At 49.6% G+C, this 18,844-nt stretch overlaps 4 protein-coding genes across 4 annotated transcripts; 2 read left to right on the top strand and 2 right to left on the bottom strand.

Moving 5' to 3' along the window:
- Window positions 1-971: 971 nt before the first annotated feature.
- Window positions 972-9,189, bottom strand: ATNIH1004_002099 (type I polyketide synthase; the record flags this gene model as incomplete). The annotated part of the gene is made up of 7 exons (XM_033566794.1): window positions 972-6,886; window positions 6,935-7,586; window positions 7,651-7,807; window positions 7,879-8,315; window positions 8,365-8,633; window positions 8,701-8,845; window positions 8,899-9,189. The coding sequence occupies 7 exons, from the start codon at window positions 9,187-9,189 to the stop codon at window positions 972-974; spliced, it is 7,866 nt and encodes a 2,621-aa protein (XP_033428789.1).
- A 1,221-nt stretch (window positions 9,190-10,410) lies between these two features.
- Window positions 10,411-11,258, bottom strand: ATNIH1004_002100 (uncharacterized protein; the record flags this gene model as incomplete). The annotated part of the gene is made up of 3 exons (XM_033566795.1): window positions 10,411-11,081; window positions 11,139-11,157; window positions 11,217-11,258. 3 exons carry the CDS (start codon window positions 11,256-11,258, stop codon window positions 10,411-10,413), a joined length of 732 nt encoding a protein of 243 aa, XP_033428790.1.
- Window positions 11,259-12,027: 769 nt separating this feature from the next.
- ATNIH1004_002101 (uncharacterized protein) lies at window positions 12,028-13,223 on the top strand (the record flags this gene model as incomplete). The annotated part of the gene is made up of 3 exons (XM_033566796.1): window positions 12,028-12,241; window positions 12,304-12,754; window positions 12,815-13,223. The coding sequence occupies 3 exons, from the start codon at window positions 12,028-12,030 to the stop codon at window positions 13,221-13,223; spliced, it is 1,074 nt and encodes a 357-aa protein (XP_033428791.1).
- Window positions 13,224-14,558: 1,335 nt separating this feature from the next.
- On the top strand, window positions 14,559-17,949 carry ATNIH1004_002102 (putative secondary metabolism biosynthetic enzyme; the record flags this gene model as incomplete). The annotated part of the gene is made up of 4 exons (XM_033566797.1): window positions 14,559-14,858; window positions 14,933-15,171; window positions 15,238-15,400; window positions 15,466-17,949. 4 exons carry the CDS (start codon window positions 14,559-14,561, stop codon window positions 17,947-17,949), a joined length of 3,186 nt encoding a protein of 1,061 aa, XP_033428792.1.
- Window positions 17,950-18,844: the final 895 nt, after the last annotated feature.

The raw sequence follows: 18,844 nt of genomic DNA on the forward strand, positions 1-18,844 counted from the left end.
TGGGTGAATATAAAGAAGAGAAATAAATATTAGTTAATATATATACTGCGGCACAACCACCCCCACTGTTAATAGATCAGGCAGACAACAAATATAAGAAGGCCAAAGAATCTTTAGCTTTCAGTTTTATCTCCGAAATCTTTATCCATCACTCTCGAATATTATTTGAAAGTAAATAATTTCCATTTAGAAAATCTTTTCAAGATGCTTTTTGGTGCTACCCTACTTTCTGCTATAGCACTCCTTGCCGCAAACCAGGTTGTTGGAGCTGCTGTAGAGGTTCCACGCAGTGTAGGCTCTGTTCAAATTGCTACCTCTCTATGTTGGTTCTTGATAAAGTAATGATCTGCATATTATATGGTTGCCTAACTTGCGAGTACTTTAACCCTCTTCATGTATTCTAGGTGCCAGAGTCAACCATCCAAGGAAATATAGTGGTTATCGTTGTCTAGGACATTAATAATATATCGTTCCCTATATTAGGCAACTGGTTGCGTGCAGCTGTTCGATGAGCTTACTGCCTTCTTCCCCCCCTAAGTCACATCAACAACAAAGTCGGTATGAAGACGGTGAACATGACTTCGAAAGCCGCTATGCGGCGGAAGATTATTTAGTCGCTCGTGGCTAGATGGGATACAAAGACATCCACCCAGCACCAGCGGTGCTAGAATCTCGATGCTGCATATATCGAAAGCCTGGGAGGTGAACTGCAGGCCTCGGTTATGTGCATATTCGCCATAAGAAGTGGCGAACATATCTATCCATGTGTAAACCGAGTCATGCCTGATGGCAACATCTTGCGGCTTTCCAGTGCTCCCTGAGGTGAAGGTGTCCGATTACGTTAGAGGATGAGTCGTCTTGTTCAATTGCTACTAGGGTCATTCTCAGCAATGCCTTTGCCTCCGACTTCTGAGCCAGAGTAAACTAAGAGTTACATGTATAGATTTCCTATATAGTACATATCTGTACTATCACGCCCACACCGGATGGTTTAGTTGACTGCGCGTCGCCACCATAATATCCACCATAGCCAATGTTGCACCCCCCATCACCTCCAACACCGTCACATCCGCCGCAAACTGGCTGCCTATCCAATTGCAGAGCTCCACGGCTAAGAGCGAGTCGACCCGGTACGTGTACAGGGGCGCATCCACATCCACTTCTGTATCTTCAGGGACAACTCGCCACGACCACTTGAGTTTGTTGATCAGTGCTCGGGTTACAACTTCCCGTGCTGCTTGCAGGGAGCTGGCCTCGACGAACAGCTTTTTGAAATCTCGTTGATCTTCTCCGCCCTCTGTCGACACGTCGCTAGAGGCATTCTCCAAAGTTAGTCGACGGAAGAGTGGCTTCTCAACCATCGTGCTCCCCAAGTAGCGGTCAGCGCGGCTAGCAATCCCGAAGATCATCTGCGCCTCATCTGGGATCAATAGCGGTTGCTCCGGGTTACAGTAGTAGTCCAGGATGCTGAAAAATTGCGAGCGGCTCACTGGGTCCAGGGAGCCATACTCAAGCACCTTTTCTGCCAACCCGGCGGTTTCAACAAGTATGCCGTCATCGACCATAACTCCTAGATCAACAGAAATGGCTTTTTGTCCTTTCGCAACCCGACAGCGCGCAAAGCCGTCCATGAAAGAATTCCCTGCCGCGTAGTTAGACTGGCTAGGCAGTCCAACAATCGCACTGACGGAGGAAAGCAGAACCAAGAAATCAAGATCCCTAGGAAGATTCGCTTCGAGGTTAGTAGAGCCCAGAGTCTTGCACTCAGTTGCGGCACGCCATTCCTCGTAAGCCATCTCGTGGAACATCCGGTCGCGGAGAACCATCGACCCCTGCACGCAACCCTTGATCGGGGGCATTGTCTGCGTGATCTCGTACATGACCCGTCTAACAGACTTCGAGTCAGTGACATCGCATGGAGGAGCTTTAACCGCGACACCTTGCCCCTCGAGCTCTTCGATCAGCTCGAAAGCGGCTTTGGCCTTTGCACCGGATCGTCCAAGGAGGACTAGATGTCTCGCGCCCCGCGTAGCCATCCATCGGGCCATCGTGCGGCCAAGGCCTCCTAGGCCCCCAGCGATAACGTATGTAGCGTTTGGATTGAGACTGAACGGGACCTTCGTGCTAAGCGTGGTAGGCACTTGAGCCTGGGGTGTTAATTCCACCACGGCCTTGCCGACTGTGGTGCCACCCTCCATTTGACGGAAAGACTCTTCGATGTCGCTGACGCTCCAGACCTGCAGTGGCTTCTGCACATGGAGCTTTTGATCTTCGAACAAGCGGATCACTGTTTCGATGGCCTTCTTTGCCGCATGTGGTCTGTCCCGCACCCAGCGAGCACTGTCAAAATGTGTATATGAGGCTTGTCGACCTGACAGTGCGACGGGAAGGCTGAAACTGGATGAAGTTTCCTTAATATGAGTATCCACTAACCGGCCGTACGGTGCAATACATTCTATCGACGCAAGTAGAATTTCCCCACCCAAATTATTCATGACCATGTGCACGCCATGGCCGTTTGTCTTTCGCATTAGGCCTTTAGCAAAAGTAGGATCTCGGCTGTAGAAAATATGGTCCGCGGGGATATTGTATTCCATCATCAGAATCTCTTTCTTTTCCTGCGAACTTGTTGTGGCGTAAACCTCAGCACCGATATGCTGTGAAATCTGAATAGCTGCTTGACCAGACCCACCGGCTCCAGCATGAATGAGAATGCTTTCACCTGTTCGAAGACGGCCTATCTCGACGATGGCTTGCCAAGCCGCTCCAAACTGAGCTGGAATGCTAGCCGCTTCTGTAAAGGGCATGCTGTCTGGTATCTTGCACATGGAGTCACTTTTGCATCTTGCTGTGGTCTTGAATTTACCTGGCCCGAAAGCCGCCACTCGATCGCCCGGCCGGAATCCAGAGGCCTCGCCTGCATGTACCACCACTCCTGCACACTCTTGACCAAAAGTTGTCTCAGGGTCTTTGCCTAACGCAATCTGGCAGTCTCTGAAGTTGAGGCCTACGGCTTTCACCTCCATCTCTACCTCATCCAGAAGCAGTGGCAGCCCATTCTCCTCATCGTCGGTCCACTGCAGTGTGTTGTGCAAGCCGGGGGCCGTATAGACGAGTTTAACAGGCCCAGCCTCCTCTAGAAGCTTGTTGCCTGATTGCTGAGGGAGCGATGCCCTGTGCAGATCATTACTTAAGGAGGCATTGGGCTGGATCCGCACCACGTGGAGGATTCCGTCAATCTCGACAAATTCAGGCTCGTATGTCTCCTGTTCAACATCTAGAACCCCATCCATAAGAACGCGTACAATATACGACACCTGGGTTTTGCTGACATGGCCTTCAATATCTAATGCAAGTGTAGATAGTCGCCGATTAGATCTTTCACTGCGCAGAGTCCGAGCCCAACCATCAACGATCGAAAATTCGGGTCTCTTGGGAGATTGGCCGCCACCTGCTGTTACCCAGAGAATGGAGTTGCAGTAGTTAACCAGATGCTGAAGCTTCGTAAATGTGTCACGACTCATGTCGCTCAGTAGTGGCGTTTCTGTTTCTTGGACGAAGACGAGATTCACACTTGCGAGAGATGGCAATGCGGCACACAGGTCCAGGTCACCACTCGCAACGGTCAACTGGGGATCCTGGACTTGAAGCAAAATTCGGGCCTCCTCGTAAATCTTTCTCTGCACAGCAGAGCTTGCATCGATAACAAAGTAGATAGTTTGTGGCACCGGACGAGGTACTGCTGATCTGGATGCTGTGGTAACCAAGATGGAGGCTTCTTGACATTCCAGATCAAGGAAGTCGGGAAACTCGATGTCCACACCCGAGAAGCCAGTCTTTCTCAGTACTGCGTCCCACTGATCACTTGTCAACACTGGACTCCAGGCTCTATCTTCCTCTTCTCCTGCCCACCAGCCTTCCATCAGCCCAGTCAAGAAAGAAGACCGTATAATTTCCGGTCGAGTGACCTCGTAAAGCATCAATTTCCCACCGGGCTTTAAGAGGGCGCGCACATTATGCATTGTCTTGAGGATACTAGGTGTGGCATGCAAAACATTGGCCGCCACGATTAAATCATATGAACCAAGCTCAAAGCCTTGTAAGGAGGGATTGTCCTCTATGTTCAAGGTCTTAAAATTAATGCGAGGGAATTTTTTGTAGCGCTCCGCTGCCTTTTCAAAAAATGCTGCAGAGATATCAGTGAAGTCGTATGTTATATAGAGGGGGCTGTTCTCAGAGACCCCGCTGCCGAGGGTTAGAGCATGCAATATATGGTTCGTAGTTCCACCAGTACCGGCTCCGATTTCAAGTATCCTCATCGTTGGATTCCCTTGTGCCAGAGTTCGGAGGTAAAAGCCCCAGGTATCAAAACAGAGTGGTCGATTGTTGACTTCTTGATAAAACTTGACCATCGTGTCGCCTGAGAACAAGAACTGCAATGGATCCTGTTCACCACGCAAAATAGGAACCAGATTGCGCCCAGTACGGATGAGGACTTCGCCCTGGTTATTCTCGGCAGCGACACGGTTACAAGCTGTGTCAAAGTACTCTGGATCCTGTAAAAGCTCTGTCCACTCTGGTCGGCTGAGTGGGAGTCGTCCCATTTCGTATTTGGACCGCTGTAGTCTCGCCCATTGGGTATACCGGGAGATGTGTGCCGGTACGGCCTCCACATTAGTGTCGCCAAGTTCTTTAAGAGCTTGATCGAGGAACTTGTATAGGACAAAGTTCAAATCCCTAAAAAAATGAAGCGGTTCTACATCTCGGGGTCTTGCTTGCTCACAATACCTAGCGAGTTGATCTGTGGTAAGCATACCTAGGTCTGGAACTCGTGTAACATGGTAGCTGGTCGGCGTCGTTTCGTTTTGGTTCCCAATCTCTCTGGTGCGGTCGGCGACAACGGTTGACTGAATGCCATCTACCTGAGCAAGTATCCGATCTCGTTTTTCATTCAGGGCGCAGATGGAAAACTCGTGCCCACGACGGTGTAGCGCTGTCTTCCATGCACAAGCATGCACTGCCTCAGTAGTAGGATGGCTTAAGCCTTCCTTACTAACCCAGAGGTTGCGAATGCCCGTGGGGATGGCAGTGGGAAGTTTGATTTGGCCTCCTTCAGACAGAGCCGCGGCAGTCAGATGAAAGATGCCATCTAAGGTGGTAGGGTGAACAACGTGCGGCTGGGGGTACTGCTCTGCAGTCCACGGAAAGACCTTGATTAATGACCTAGCCTGATGTAAGCTGTTACATTTGCCACCAATAATTGTTCGGAAGGCAGGCCCAAATTCGAAACCACTCGAGTTCAGACATTCATATAATTGCTTGGGATTGAAGTTCGTCACACAAGCTTGGGAAATCGCGTCATCTTGTTGAAGGCAATCCTCCAATTCATGGCTTCCCCCTTGAAGTTTGTTGCTCGTCACATAATAGTCCACCTTGATGAAGCCATGACAATTTTCATGCCATTCGCTACTCTCAAATGAACAAAGTCTGAACTCTAACCAGGGTACATTCGAATTGTTGCTATCCTTCAAAGTGCGGAGAAGCAGATTGGTCTCCACACCATCTGCGGTCTTGGGAACGGTCAAGGCACGCTTGAATTTAACATCTTTGAGCTGAAATCCCATAACGTTCCGACCTGAATCGGCAGTCTGATTTGCAGCTTCAATAGCCATAACAAGCATACCAGCGGCCGGATAGATGAGAGCGCCATTGATTACATGGTCTTCCACCCACGGCAATTCTGAACAGCGTATATGATGGCGCCATCTAGCTTCCAAAGGATTCCAATCCACTACTGGCTTTCCAAGGAGATCTAGTCTCCCTTGCTTGGCAATGCGGCTTTCCTTACTTATACGGCTTTCGCGCCAGTAGGACGTGGAGTGATTGAATGGGTATTGTGGGAGGTCGACGAGCACCCGTTGGCGCTTTCCAACCACACCTGAAAGCTTGTTGACACTTTCCAGGTTCACTGGGCATCCCAGACAATGAAGTTGGCCGATCGCGTCGAGGAAAGTTTTGGCCGCGCTCTCTCCTCGTCGAATGGCTGGGACGTAGTTAATATCTTGTCCCCACGAAAGGGTCTCGGCCAGGTCTCGAATAGGGCCCTGTAAAGTGGCATGTGGCCCAATCTCTAACAAAATATTAACACCTATTTGCGACCTATGACTGAGGTCCAGTTTCTTTCGAATCTTACGACCTGATTCGGTGCAGATCTTCAGCAAAGATTGTGCGAATTGGACAGGGGACACGAGGTTGTTAATCCAGTATTCCGAAGAGCGTAACTGTGCAGAATCCACTATTTGTCCGGTTACAGAAGAGACCATAACTCCACGACAGGATCGACTCTCGTCAGGTCTAAGATCTTTCATGTGCTCTCGGTAAGCGGGTGAGACATGCTTCATATGGAATGAATGGTAGGCAACTGGAACCTTCAGCTTCCTTGCAAAGATTTTATTGTCGTCAAGGAGGCCTATGAGTGTTTCCACATGGCTTGTGTCTCCAGAGATTGTAACGCTCTTCGGACTGTTAATGCAAGCCACATTAATTCGCTGACAGCCGTGAATCCTGGACACCTCATCAATATAGATACGGGAATTCCTTTCTGACAGTTTAACAGCGACCATTGCACCAGCTGGCTCACGTTTTCGTGCTAGCTCCGCTGCACATACGCCTCTAAAATACGCGATCTCCATCGACTCCACAATAGAGAGAGCGCCTAGGGTATATGCTGCTGCAATTTCCCCCGAAGAATGTCCAATGACAGCTGCAGGGCTAATCCCAACACTGTCAAGAAGATCTACCAGTGCGATCTGCAATGCTGTGTTGGCTGGCTGGGCCAACTCAGGCTCATGGATTCGGGAAGTGCCATCATCATTCAAGATTTCATCTACCATCGTTTAGCAACGTGCTAGATTTCATGTTAAGGATTACCCACCTTGTAGGGACCACATGCACCCAAAACTACGCAAAGCAATCTCGCACTCACAGATGCTGTTCCTAAAAGCGGGATACTTGAACAGTTCGCGTCCCATTCCCGCCCACTGTGCACCCTGGCCCGTGAATACGAAGCCCAGTACGGGCTTCTCGAGCGCCTGGTAGGTTGAAGACGCCTTCTCTTCCACATGCCGAAGATCTTCCAGGCTTGATGCTAACCAGAAGCACTTGTAGGGCAAAGCGCTTCTACGTGTGTTCAACGTATGTGCCAAGTCCGCTATGTATGAGCCAATACGGCTTGGGGGCAATGCCAAGGCATTAAAATAGGACCTATAAGCAGTGACAACATCCTTAATGCTTGCTCTACTGGATGAAGACAGCACCAAAAGGCTGAGAGGGGATTCTAAATTAGTAGGCTGCCTGATCTCGTTGCAGAATTGGCTCTCCACGCATCCTTGCCGCTGTTCACGTTCTTGTTCTAGCAAAGTTGGGGGGAACTCAGCTGTTACATGGTTGCCCACAAGGCCACGATCCCGAAGGTAGTGGAATGCATCATCCAACACAACGTGGGCGTTGGACCCTCCAAAACCAAATGAGTTGACGGATGCGCGACGCAGACCATGCGTCGGCCAGGGCGTCGGTGCTAGTGGGAGCTTTGTCACAAAGGGAGTCAGCACGTTCCCCCCTTCTTCATTTACAGCAGACTGTCTCGCTCACCTTGAGATTCAGCAACTCCAGGTCGATCTTCGGGTTTAACTTCTCGAAGTTCGTATTCGGTGGGATCATGCCACTCTCCAAGATGAGAATTGTCTTAATCACGGCGGCAATTCCACTGGCCCCTTCGAGGTGACCGATATTTGATTTCACCGCGCCTCTGGTAGATGATATACACTGTTAACCGCAAATACATATTTCGGGGTAGCAAGGTGTGTGTGCAGTCCATACACTATCAGAGGATCATCCGTGGAACGGACACTGTGGAAAACCTCTCCTAGAGCATTGCACTCAATTGGATCCCCCACCGGCGTTCCCGTGCCATGTGCCTCGAAGAACCGGGTGGGCTTCATGCTCAAACCAGCCTTCCGGTACGTAGCGCGGATCAGATTGGCCTGGGCAGTGCCGTTTGGCTGCATGATTCCCGAGGAGGTAAGTCCATCTTGGTTGGAGCCAGCTGAGCGGATGACTGCGCGGATTGTGTCGCCATCCCGAATTGCGTCAGCAAGACGCTTGATCACCAAGGTGCCAGTGCCTTCGCCACGACCATAGCCGTTGGCTCGATGATCGAAAGCATAGCTCCGCGAGTCCGGGGAGAGCATGTTTACATTAGAAAGGACTTGCATCATGTCAGCTGACAAGATCAGATTTGTGCCAGCCACGATACCCTCCATACTTGTTAGCACTACCACTTATAATAAAAGGACCCGATCTTACCATGTCTGTGTCTCCACATAGTAGGCCCTGGCATGCCATATCTAGAGCTACCAGGCTACTCGAACATGCGGTATCGACATTCATGCTGGTACCACGGAAGTCGAAGAACCAGCTGAGCCTGTTTGCATTCATACTCATCTTGATTCCGACGGCGTGATAATCTGCACTCAACTCCACATCTTTACAGGTCATAAGCTCGTGGTCATTGTTAAAGCAGCCGACATGGACGGACGTCCGTGATCCAACGGCCTTCTCCATTGGTATACCCGCTAGCGTTAAGCGTCAGCCTTACCAGTGTCGGTGCATATATTCTCATATGCCTCCGGCGTTGCTTACCATTCTCCAGAGCTCTGTATGTGACCTCTAACAGATGTCGTTGTTGTGGGTCTAGCGCTGCCGCCTCGTCCGCGGAGAGGGAAAAGAAAGGTGCGTCAAATAGAGATACATCTTCTTTTAGGTAGTGTGCACCACGGGCGGTAAACTTAGAAAGCCTTAGCCAAAAAATGCCAACCTGACTCGTTGAGGGCCACATACTTGTCCTCGTCGGCGACGGTCTGGATGACACCAGCCGGACACGCTTATCCTATCTTCCGGCGACTCTGACACGGCACATCTCTTCTCCATCATCATTTTCCAGAGTCCTTTGGAGTCTGTAGCGTCGCCAGGAAACAGAAAGGCATAACCCACTATGGCAATGGGTTCCAACCTATCATCATCGCCATAGTCTGTGAAATCGTCAGATCTAGGTAATTCCGCATGGTCGTTCGGAAAGCCATTGTGCAATGTGTCCGGGGAGAAGCTAGAGTCTAAGCTACGGATGGTCATTGTTGAAACAGAAATATAATGCACCGGTAAATTTAAGAAGAAAAATGATGAGCTGAAAAGTGTCCCCCCAACATTGGATCTAGAAATACTTCCATAAAGAGGCTAAATCATATGGCACGTACAACCACCCGGTCGACATTATTCAGACATGTAACGCCATTGTTTCAGCATTACCACCGTTGTTTACCATAAACTCCGCTCTCATTCCTTTGAAACCTATGGAGCCGAGTCAGCCACCAAGGCACTAACTAGTATCGCAGTATATGTCTTATCTTTGTTGGCAGTAAGTGTTTGGGGGTCATGCAGATTGGTGGCTTGGTTGAAAGAGGAACTAAAAAAATAAATAAATGATAGTAATGTATGGATAATCGAATACCATCAGAAGGCGGTTGAGAAAAAGCAAAATTTCACGCTAAGCAAAATCCTGGGTTGTGGAAATTGGTGTTTCGATTTCTATCCAGCTCTAGGTACAGGGAGGGGGTTGAGCTGCACGAAGCGAAGATTATAGTACATAGTCTTCAGGCCGCTCCAATGGCCAACCATTGGACCGTTTCCTTTTGCAATTCCAACCATATGCTCCATTTATTCTAGTAGATCACTCTAGCGCTGCAGTTGTCGGCAAGATATCCCACATGCCCCAAGTCTATGGCTGAAGACGTCATAGCCCCGAACAAAATGCAGTTTCCGATGTCCATTTCTTCTCATATAGCTCCTGCAAGGTTGATATTGGGCAGGTACGACCCCGTTCATACCCCAACTGTTGGTTATTGACGTACTTATGATAGGGCCGTTGAATTGCAGTAGTAGTAGTGGTACGAACTCTAACAGTAATCCAACTGTAATTCATTTATCGAACCCAACTTCGCCCAGACGAAATATGCGCCCGGTGCAACGGAAGTTACTGTTTTCCAAATGGGTCAGGAAAGTGGAAACTATAGATGTTGGTTGAGGCAGTCATGGATTTGTGGAATAAATCCATATCAAGCCAACCTGGCTCTGCGCTAGCATTGAATCGTCCCCTCCTGTTGTGTCAGTGGTATACGCATCCAGTATAGTCTAGTAACTATGTGGGTCCTCGTAAAAGCAATACTATGGATCGAGTTAAGTCCATCTTGGCAGACCAGACTCCCGTTACAGAGAGCCCGGCTACGGACAAGGATAGTCTGAATGGCACTGCATTCCTTCATTCCTGCAAACATGTTCTAGTTCTTATGTGATAGTTTAACTTGCCATTACCGCTCTACCCACCGTCCTGCGGATGAGCCTCACGCTTTCCAGCAATGCCTCCTTTGCCCGTGCCCCTGGAATGGCATGTCCTTCATCGTGCAGAACCATGCCCCGCCCTTTGGGGTCGCAAACGGCGTAGAGCATCTCGCTTCGGTGCTTCCATAGATCGTCGTTCCGCCCCCAAATATGCGCCGTAGGCAACCCCAGCAAGAATTGATGGCGGTGGGTATCGGGATCCAACAATCTCACCTCACCACGCTCTAAAGCTAGGGGGTCGATTGGAGCCGCTGCGGAGAAAAATATGGCGCATGTGAATGGAGACGGTTTCTCTGGGTAGCGCAGCGCTTGCTGGATGAGGTGCGTGGCTGCCAGGCCTGCGCCAATTGAAAACCCAATGACACCATCGAAAGGACCCTCCACCTCGAGAAATTTGGCAAGGCTGTCCAGAGCCGCGATTATACTGTCCGCCGACTCTGCAGAGAAGTAGTCATAGTACGTCTGGTTGCTCGGGAAGAAGTCCCGTAGCTCTAGGTAAGGCGAACCGTTTAGCCCATGAACGGATGAGGAGGGAAGGGGTCGGATCACACCTAGAGCTAATGGTGAAGGGATCGTGCCTTCAACAAAATCATAGGTGTGTATACTGTCCAGCTCATGGCGAAGGGCAGCTATCGAAGTAGTAGTCAGTCACGGTGCGCGTGTCCCACATTGATTTTTTGGCGTACCGATCTGGGATTCCATGATCTGTATTTCTAAGCATGAGCTACATTGCCTCAAGATGAAGGCATAGAACAAATACATACTTGGCTGTTTGTGCCTCGCCCGTGGAGGCAAAGAAATCGCATAGTGATAAAAATTTTTGGAAGTCCGCCTTACTGGTTGTTTCGTTAATACTTTTACTATTGTATTTTCAGCTAATATATAGTTGACTATAGCCCTAGGTGTCTTTATGAGGCATCTAAACTATAAGTTCGCTTATCTTAGCGGCATGTTCCCGAACGCCCAGGCCTTGTTAATCGGCCCCCAGACAGGCTTGTCTAGATATCCCGAGTACTAAATTTTCTAAAATAGTCTTATTGCCCCCAGGTTGTATTTAAATTCCCATTCCTTAAAGATGTAATATAATGTGTCTATGGAAAGTAATTTATTAAATACTGTTAAAACAATAAGATACAGTGGACACCAAACGTTATTGAAAATAGCTACTATGGAATAATCGAATGGCGTTCTGCTCTGAGTGAGACATTCGCTGAGCTAACTGCGCTAAACAGTACATCGTTATATTACCTCCTCACTTTAGAAAATAGCCCCCAGCTCGCTTGCAACAAGCCTCACAAATTCTTCTTGGGTGTTGCAGATGCTATCTTTTGGGCTTTCACCTCATTTGTTCTTTGACACTGTCTTGAGAGGCACGTTAGGGGCGAAATAGACTCCCCAAGCGACAGAATGCCGCTAGTACAATGGATGACGTCCCACGAGGGCGTTGTCCGAGGGGGAAAGAAAAGTTGCTGATGCGCAATCTGATTGGCATCTTTATTTTCATTAACAACCTGTACTTTTGTGTGACCGACTCCCCCTCTTCTCCCCGGTGAACGTGTGATCTGCCGCAGAACCATGGCCAGCCATAAGGAGTACTCGGAGGAGTTCCTCCAAGAGTCAAAACAGGCTATGGTTTACACCATCACTGCGGTGTTCATGTCTCTTGAGACGCTTGCGGTTGCACTGCGCTATACCTCCAAAGCAGTTGGCCGCCTGAAATTTGGTTGGGATGACGGTCTCATCGGTCTTGCGTATGTGCTCTGCATGGCCACGGCGGCCTGTGTAATGGGTATGGTTAGCATGAAAACATTCTACGAACGCACAATAGACATAACAGCTAATTATCACAAGCGGACGTGACTTATGGCGGCGTCGGCCTCCACGAAGCGCGCGTCCTCCAGATTGATCCAGAGATGATTGTGGTTTGGGGAAAGTTCATCATTATCATCCCGCTCCTATACACGGGTACCGTCGTCCCTCAGAAGCTTTCTATCTTATACTTATACCTCAGCATTTTCACTCAGAAGGCGTTTCGCATCATCTGCTACGTCACTGGAGCCATAATCCTCGCAAATTGGATCGCGACCTTCGTGGCCGGCTGCCTTTCTTGCCAGCCCCTCAGCTATTTCTGGACCAAACAGGGCCGTTGTTTCGATATCAACAGTTTTTTCCGCTGGGCTGGGTTCGCCAATATCCTTACAGATGTCATCATGTTGATCCTCCCGATTCCAGTTGTCTGGCAGCTTCATGCCTCAGTTCGACTCAAACTGGGAATCCTGTTCACATTGCTGCTGGGAAGTGTGTATGTACTCGTTTATCGCGCACCTTGTTATAGCACCGCCCCGCTCTGACTCCATCGCAGAGGCCTTATCTCCTCCATCCTCCGATTCTACACCTTCTACGTGACCGACGCTGCGACAGACGGAACCTGGTCAGCCGTCGAACTCGTCATCTGGACCGTTGTTGAGGGTGGTACCTATCTCATTGCGGCATGCCTGCCGACATACCGTCCCCTGATGAAGCTTGTCTGGCGGAAATTGAACCTCACGACCAGAAATGACTCTCGGGAAACGAACCCACAACAAAGCGGTGGAAGTGGAATTCGGCCCGTCTTCGACCGCAAGGGCCATACCAAGTTCAAGCGCATGACGGACTCGATGCATGATGAAGAGGATGCCATTGGGCTCGTCGAGCTGGGCCAGCATTGTTCTCACATGCCTAAAGATCAGATCGTGGTGGATCGGAGATTTAGCGTGCACGGATCAAATTGATTGGGCGCGTGTCCCTGAGTCTGTATGCCAATTTCATGGAGGATGTTCGTGTTTTGTTCTGATTTTCCCTCTCTTTTTTCTCTTGTTTTTTCTTTTGTTTCTGTTTTCCTGGTCTGTCCATAAATCAATACCTCCTGTATCAACACTGCCCGGTTCTGTCTGTTATTGTACATATATCGTCCTATTTAGAAGAAAGTTAATTAGCATTCTTTGATCTTGAAAAATAGGTACTTTTGAGACCGAAAAAAAAAAAAATACGCACCATAGGCCGTTACGTTGTACATCCATACTGGATAGATACATGCTTAGGTAAGGACGTATTCGTTGGTCTCGGGTATTTTTCCATATTGACACTAGGTAAGTTCCTTTTGATCTGCAAAAATGCCATTTGGTCACAAACTCAGCATTGATTTAGTATTATCATATGCACTTTTATAATGACACTTCCAATCTCCTTGCACAAACGTATTCGCAACAATGGACATGGATACATAGACCTATCAACATAGAGGTTGTAGCACAAACTAATACTGCTTATCAGGAGTGCACAGCACAGAGCACCGTAAGGCATGGCTGGACATAAGCAATGGGCTGGGATATACTGCATGCAATATAACAAGCATATCGCTTAGCCATAGTAGGAAGTAGATAGCTGTGTGCATTACACTTATCTGGAAGACAAGGATCGGCCGAGAATAGGAAGATCAACTCTTGGCGCGTCATAGGATCCAACTAATAGCTGCAGTTTCTTAGTGCTTACTCTGCAGGCTGACGCCAATTTGGGGGCCCAATGGCTTTTTTTTTCTATTGGTTTTTTTTTGTGCGTGAGCTGCGCCCCAAATAAGAGCGCTTACCACCAATGCGTGTATACTCCAGAGCTCTGATACTTTGGTACTGTACCTTTTCTCCACAGTCGTGGTTTTCCCATTAGTGTCATACGAATTGCAGCCAACCCCTACTCATGGGGCTGTGTTGGTATTGTTTCCGGGATTTTACTTCCATTGGTGTGTGGTATGATGTTGTCTCAAAAAAAAGAGAGGAAAAGAAATGAAAAATTAACATAGCATAAACCGTAGGATCACTTGCATGAAACTCACAGGCCAGGAGATATGCAATGGGCTGTCTTCTAGTACAAGCTGACAGGCAAATCAGCCTTTTCCATAACCCATTCTAGCCCTTGTTCTCTTTCTTTGTTTCCCTGCTAGTCTTTGTATTATCATTAGGTATAAAGAATAACGTACATTCCCCTCCTCCTCCACTTCATATCCTCCTGTCAGCTGAATCTCTTTCCTCCCTTCTACCGTTTGTCAGCAGAGGCTTCCTCCGGTTCACACAATGGATGTCACTCAAGACTCCGAGTTCGATCCCCGAACCCAGCTAATTCCCCACCTCATTGATCACTACGCCCGAACAAAGCCGGATGCCATCTACGCCGAGTATCCCACCCATCCCATGAGCTATGACCATGGATACCGCCCCATAACGTACCGTGCCTTTGCGAATGCTATCAATGGTCTGGCATGGTGGCTCACCGAGAAGCTGGGGCCTGGTAACGGTGAGATATTGGCTTACGTCGGTGCCAACGACGTGAGATACCCTGCCCTGGCCTTGGGGGCAGTAAAGGCAGGATATTGTGTAAGGAAGATAGATCACACTCCCCTTCGGGATAGCCCACCCTCCGAGCCATTCCACTCACTATGCCATCCCAGATGTTCTTCACGTCGCCCCGCAACAGCGTAGCCGCGCACAATAGTCTCTTCCAGCGTCTGAACTGCACGAAGATGGTGGTCCCCACTCCCCGACCGCCCCCAGTGACAACCATCTTAGAGGCCCACAAATTGGACGTTCTCGAGGTTCCCGGGGTAGACGATTTGTTGAGCAAGGAATATCCTTATTTCAAGTATTCCAAGTCCTTTCCCGAGGCTGCAAGTGATAAGCTAGCGGCGATGTAAGCTCCCATCTATGGATTCACGTTTCTTATTATCTTTCTGATCTTGCCCTAACGCGAGAATAGTCATACATCAGGGTCTACTGGAATTCCCAAGCCAATCTTCTTCACTCATGATTCGGCTCGAAAGCACATGCGTATGGCCTCTTTGGAGCCACCCGAGGGCTTCGTCAGCCAAGACAGCTGGGGCGTAGGGAAGAGAGCCTTCCTGTCCCTGCCGCCGTTTCATGTGAGTTTGTTCTGAGCCGGGAAGACGGCAATTCCTCCAAAACTAAAGACTGATCCGCTCTTAAGGCAGCTGGTATAGCCTACACGCTGTTTATCGCACCTCCAATCGGGATGACGATTGTCTGTGCCACTTCGGGCGGTCTCCCCACAGGGGCAGGCATTGCAGAAGCTGTGAAGAAGACTCCGTTCGATGCGGCCATAGTTGTCCCTTCCATCCTGCAAGAGCTGGCCCAGAACCCAGAGCTGTTGGACTTCATTTCCAAGAATTTGGGTTATCTTCTGTATGCTGGAGGCGATCTACCCCAGCCACTTGGTGACACGGTTGCGTCGAAGATTAAACTGGTGAATCAGTTCGGAGCCTCGGAGGTAGGCATGATGGCTCTTATCCACTCCAAGACCAACCGAGACCCATTGAAAGACTGGAGGTATCTCCATTTTCATCCAGAGATGGGAGTTGAGCTGCGCCGCGTGACGGATGATGAGTATGAGCTGTTCATGATTCGTACCCCTGAGAGGGAAGGCCAACAGGTGCCATTTACAATGTTCCCCGACCTCCACGAGTATAGCACCAAGGACCTCTTTGTCCGGCATCCCGACCCAAACAAGCCTGACCTCTGGCGGTGGAGCGCCCGCGCAGACGATGTGATAGTCTTCTTAAACGGTGAGAAGACAAATCCGGTCTCCTTGGAACAGCACATTACTGCTGCCAACTCCGAAGTGTCTGCAGCGCTGGTAGCAGGGGCCCGGCGTTTCCAAGCTTCTCTCCTTGTCGAACTCGCCAACACCGAGAAAGAGCTGAGCCCCAGCGAACGGGCCGCAGTCATTGAGAAAATTTGGCCGAGCATCGAGGAAGCGAATGCTGTCTGTCCGGCGCACGCTCGCATTGCAAAAACACATATCTTGTTTACCAAGCCCGGGAAACCGATGCCGCGCGCTAGCAAGGGCACTGTCCAGAGAGCGGGAGCTTTAGCTGCGTATGCGCCGGAGTTAGATGCGTTGTACGCCGATGCAGATCAGCTGGCGGAGGCGGACGAAGATCTACCTGGTCCTGGTCGTGTACAAGATGCCCCGGTAATCGCTGGTTTTATTCGGAAGACCCTTTCTTCTATCACCGGGTGGAGCAAGGAACAGCTCAGCGATGAAGCTAATTTCTTTGACCTGGGCTTTGACTCGCTACAAGCCATCACAGCAACTCGGCGGTTGAAGCGCGGCCTGGATTTCCCTGGTTTAACCCCAAACATGATATATCTATATTCGTCGGTGTCAGGACTGACACAGGCAGTTCTCCAAGCCCAGCACAATCAAGAAACCACCAAGGAGGAGGAAAGAGAGGCCCAGCTGCGGGAAAGAAACAGTCTCTTGCAAGAAGTCCAGGGTCAGATTAACATCATTCAGGCCCACACCGTTGTCCTTACCGGCTCTACCGGCCGACTAGGCACGTATCTCCTGGATGCCCTGCTGAGAAATCCCTCTGTGACGCATGTCCATTGCCTGAATCGAAAGGCCGATAGTCTTGCGGTCCAGCGCCAAAAGTTCGACGCCTTCGGCCTCGAGCACCAACAACTGGACCCTTTCCGCGTCAGCTTCTGGTCTGCCGACTTGACGCAAAAAGACCTGGGAGTGTCACCGGATGTACTTCAGAAACTGCAGAACACTGCCACTCTAGTGATCCACAACGCATGGGCAGTCAACTTTAATCTCTCACTCCCTTCCTTTAAGCCGCATCTGTCGGGTGTAGCAAACCTCATCAACTTCTGCTCTTCCGCGACTAAATCCCCACTTCTATTCTTCATCTCTTCGATAAGTTCCATGCTAGGCCACCGGACGCCATCCGGCCTTACCCCAGAAACCGTAATCCAGACCGCGACCCCAGCACCAAATGGCTACGCCAACAGCAAGTATCTCGCAGAGCAGCTCTTGGAGCACGCCGCACGGAAGCGCACCGTGCGTGCCTCCATCGCACGAGTCGGTCAAGTAGCCGGTGCAGTGCGCACACCAGGTCAATGGAACAAGGCCGAATGGTTCCCTAGCTTGGTGCTAAGTTCATTACACGTGGGCGCTGTACCCGACAACATTGGACCGCAGTCGGATCGGATTGACTGGATGCCAGTGGACCTTCTAGCGGAGGTACTAACGGAGCTGGCACTGGGAGACAACGGCTCGAGCGGGCCCGTCTCCGTATCTCACCCTGTTAACCTGCACGCTTCAACCTGGGGGGATATTCTCCCTGTGGTGGTGGATTTGCTGTCCAAATCGTCTGGGAAACCATTGGAGACGATCCCGTCGCGGGACTGGCTACAACGGATACGGCAAGATCTCGAGTCTTCCGCGGGAGGCACGTCCGCTGGAGATGGAGAGCTGCAGACGTTGCTGGAGAAGAATCCGGCGGCTAAACTGCTTTACTTCTATGAGGATATAATGTCGGAACAGACCGAGGCAGAGAATGTGTTGGACACGCAGCTAACAGCCCAGCGAAGCGAGAAGCTGCGGAGCGTCGAGGGGGTCAAGAGGGAGTGGGTTGAGAAGTGGGTTGGGGAGTGGATTCAGTGATGTGATCTATCTTGCGTAGATATATATACAACCTTTAGCTGGTGGCTACGCAGAGAGGGTGTGCTTTTATATCGACTCTTCGAAAATAGAAGAATATTCAAAAAAGTAATTATTATAAGGCTTGAGCGGCAGGCGGGGTATTTGTCACTAATCTGTATAAATTCAAGTATTTATATAACAGACGTGATCTAGTATAAGCGAATCCATACTTAAAGTTGGTAGTAGAAAATATAGAGGGTTTGTGTTATAGGGGGTGATAAATGGAAAGGAAAAAGGAGCATATAGGTTGACTGGAGGGAGATAGGAAGGTGGAAAGGTATTAACGATGAGAAAAGAAGGTGTGTTGTTGCTTAAAGAGACACGTCGGGCTTATTATATGCGTGGGAGTGGACATCAAGGCAGCAGGGGAAATAGCTGGCCTATTCAAAAATTGGGGCAGTTTCGCGCAAGTTAGGAGCAACTCCTCCCCAGCCCGTACAAACGGGAAATATCACATTTCCACGTCGAAAAATGTTCATTTTGACGCGGTTTTGAAGCCAACGTAGTTTCCTAAAGCGGTAATGTAAGCTATATAAATGTTGGATCGCCGGATCAGCTTACTGAGCGTGCAACAATGCAGAAATTAATCCTGAACCCGTCACTGACCCTACCACAGATTTTTCCTCTGGCGAGCGAGCAGCTGTTGCACACACTCGCGGCCTTCCTCCAGATTAAATAGCTTTAATATTTCGACCTCTTCTTCTTGGTTGGAGGGCTGCAGAGATTACTCCCCCAATGTGGTAGTGTTAAAAAGCCAGGATCCCGCACCCTAGGTCGCTCACAGAAGTTAGATATTCTGCAGATATCTAGTGAGGAAATACGTGGAGTATCTGCAGTGTAGTAACCCCAACAGCCG

This window comes from Aspergillus tanneri (assembly GCF_003426965.1).
Source record: "Aspergillus tanneri strain NIH1004 chromosome Unknown AapTan_1_pilon_pilon_pilon, whole genome shotgun sequence".
In the NCBI taxonomy this organism is placed as follows: Eukaryota; Fungi; Ascomycota; class Eurotiomycetes; order Eurotiales; family Aspergillaceae; genus Aspergillus; species Aspergillus tanneri.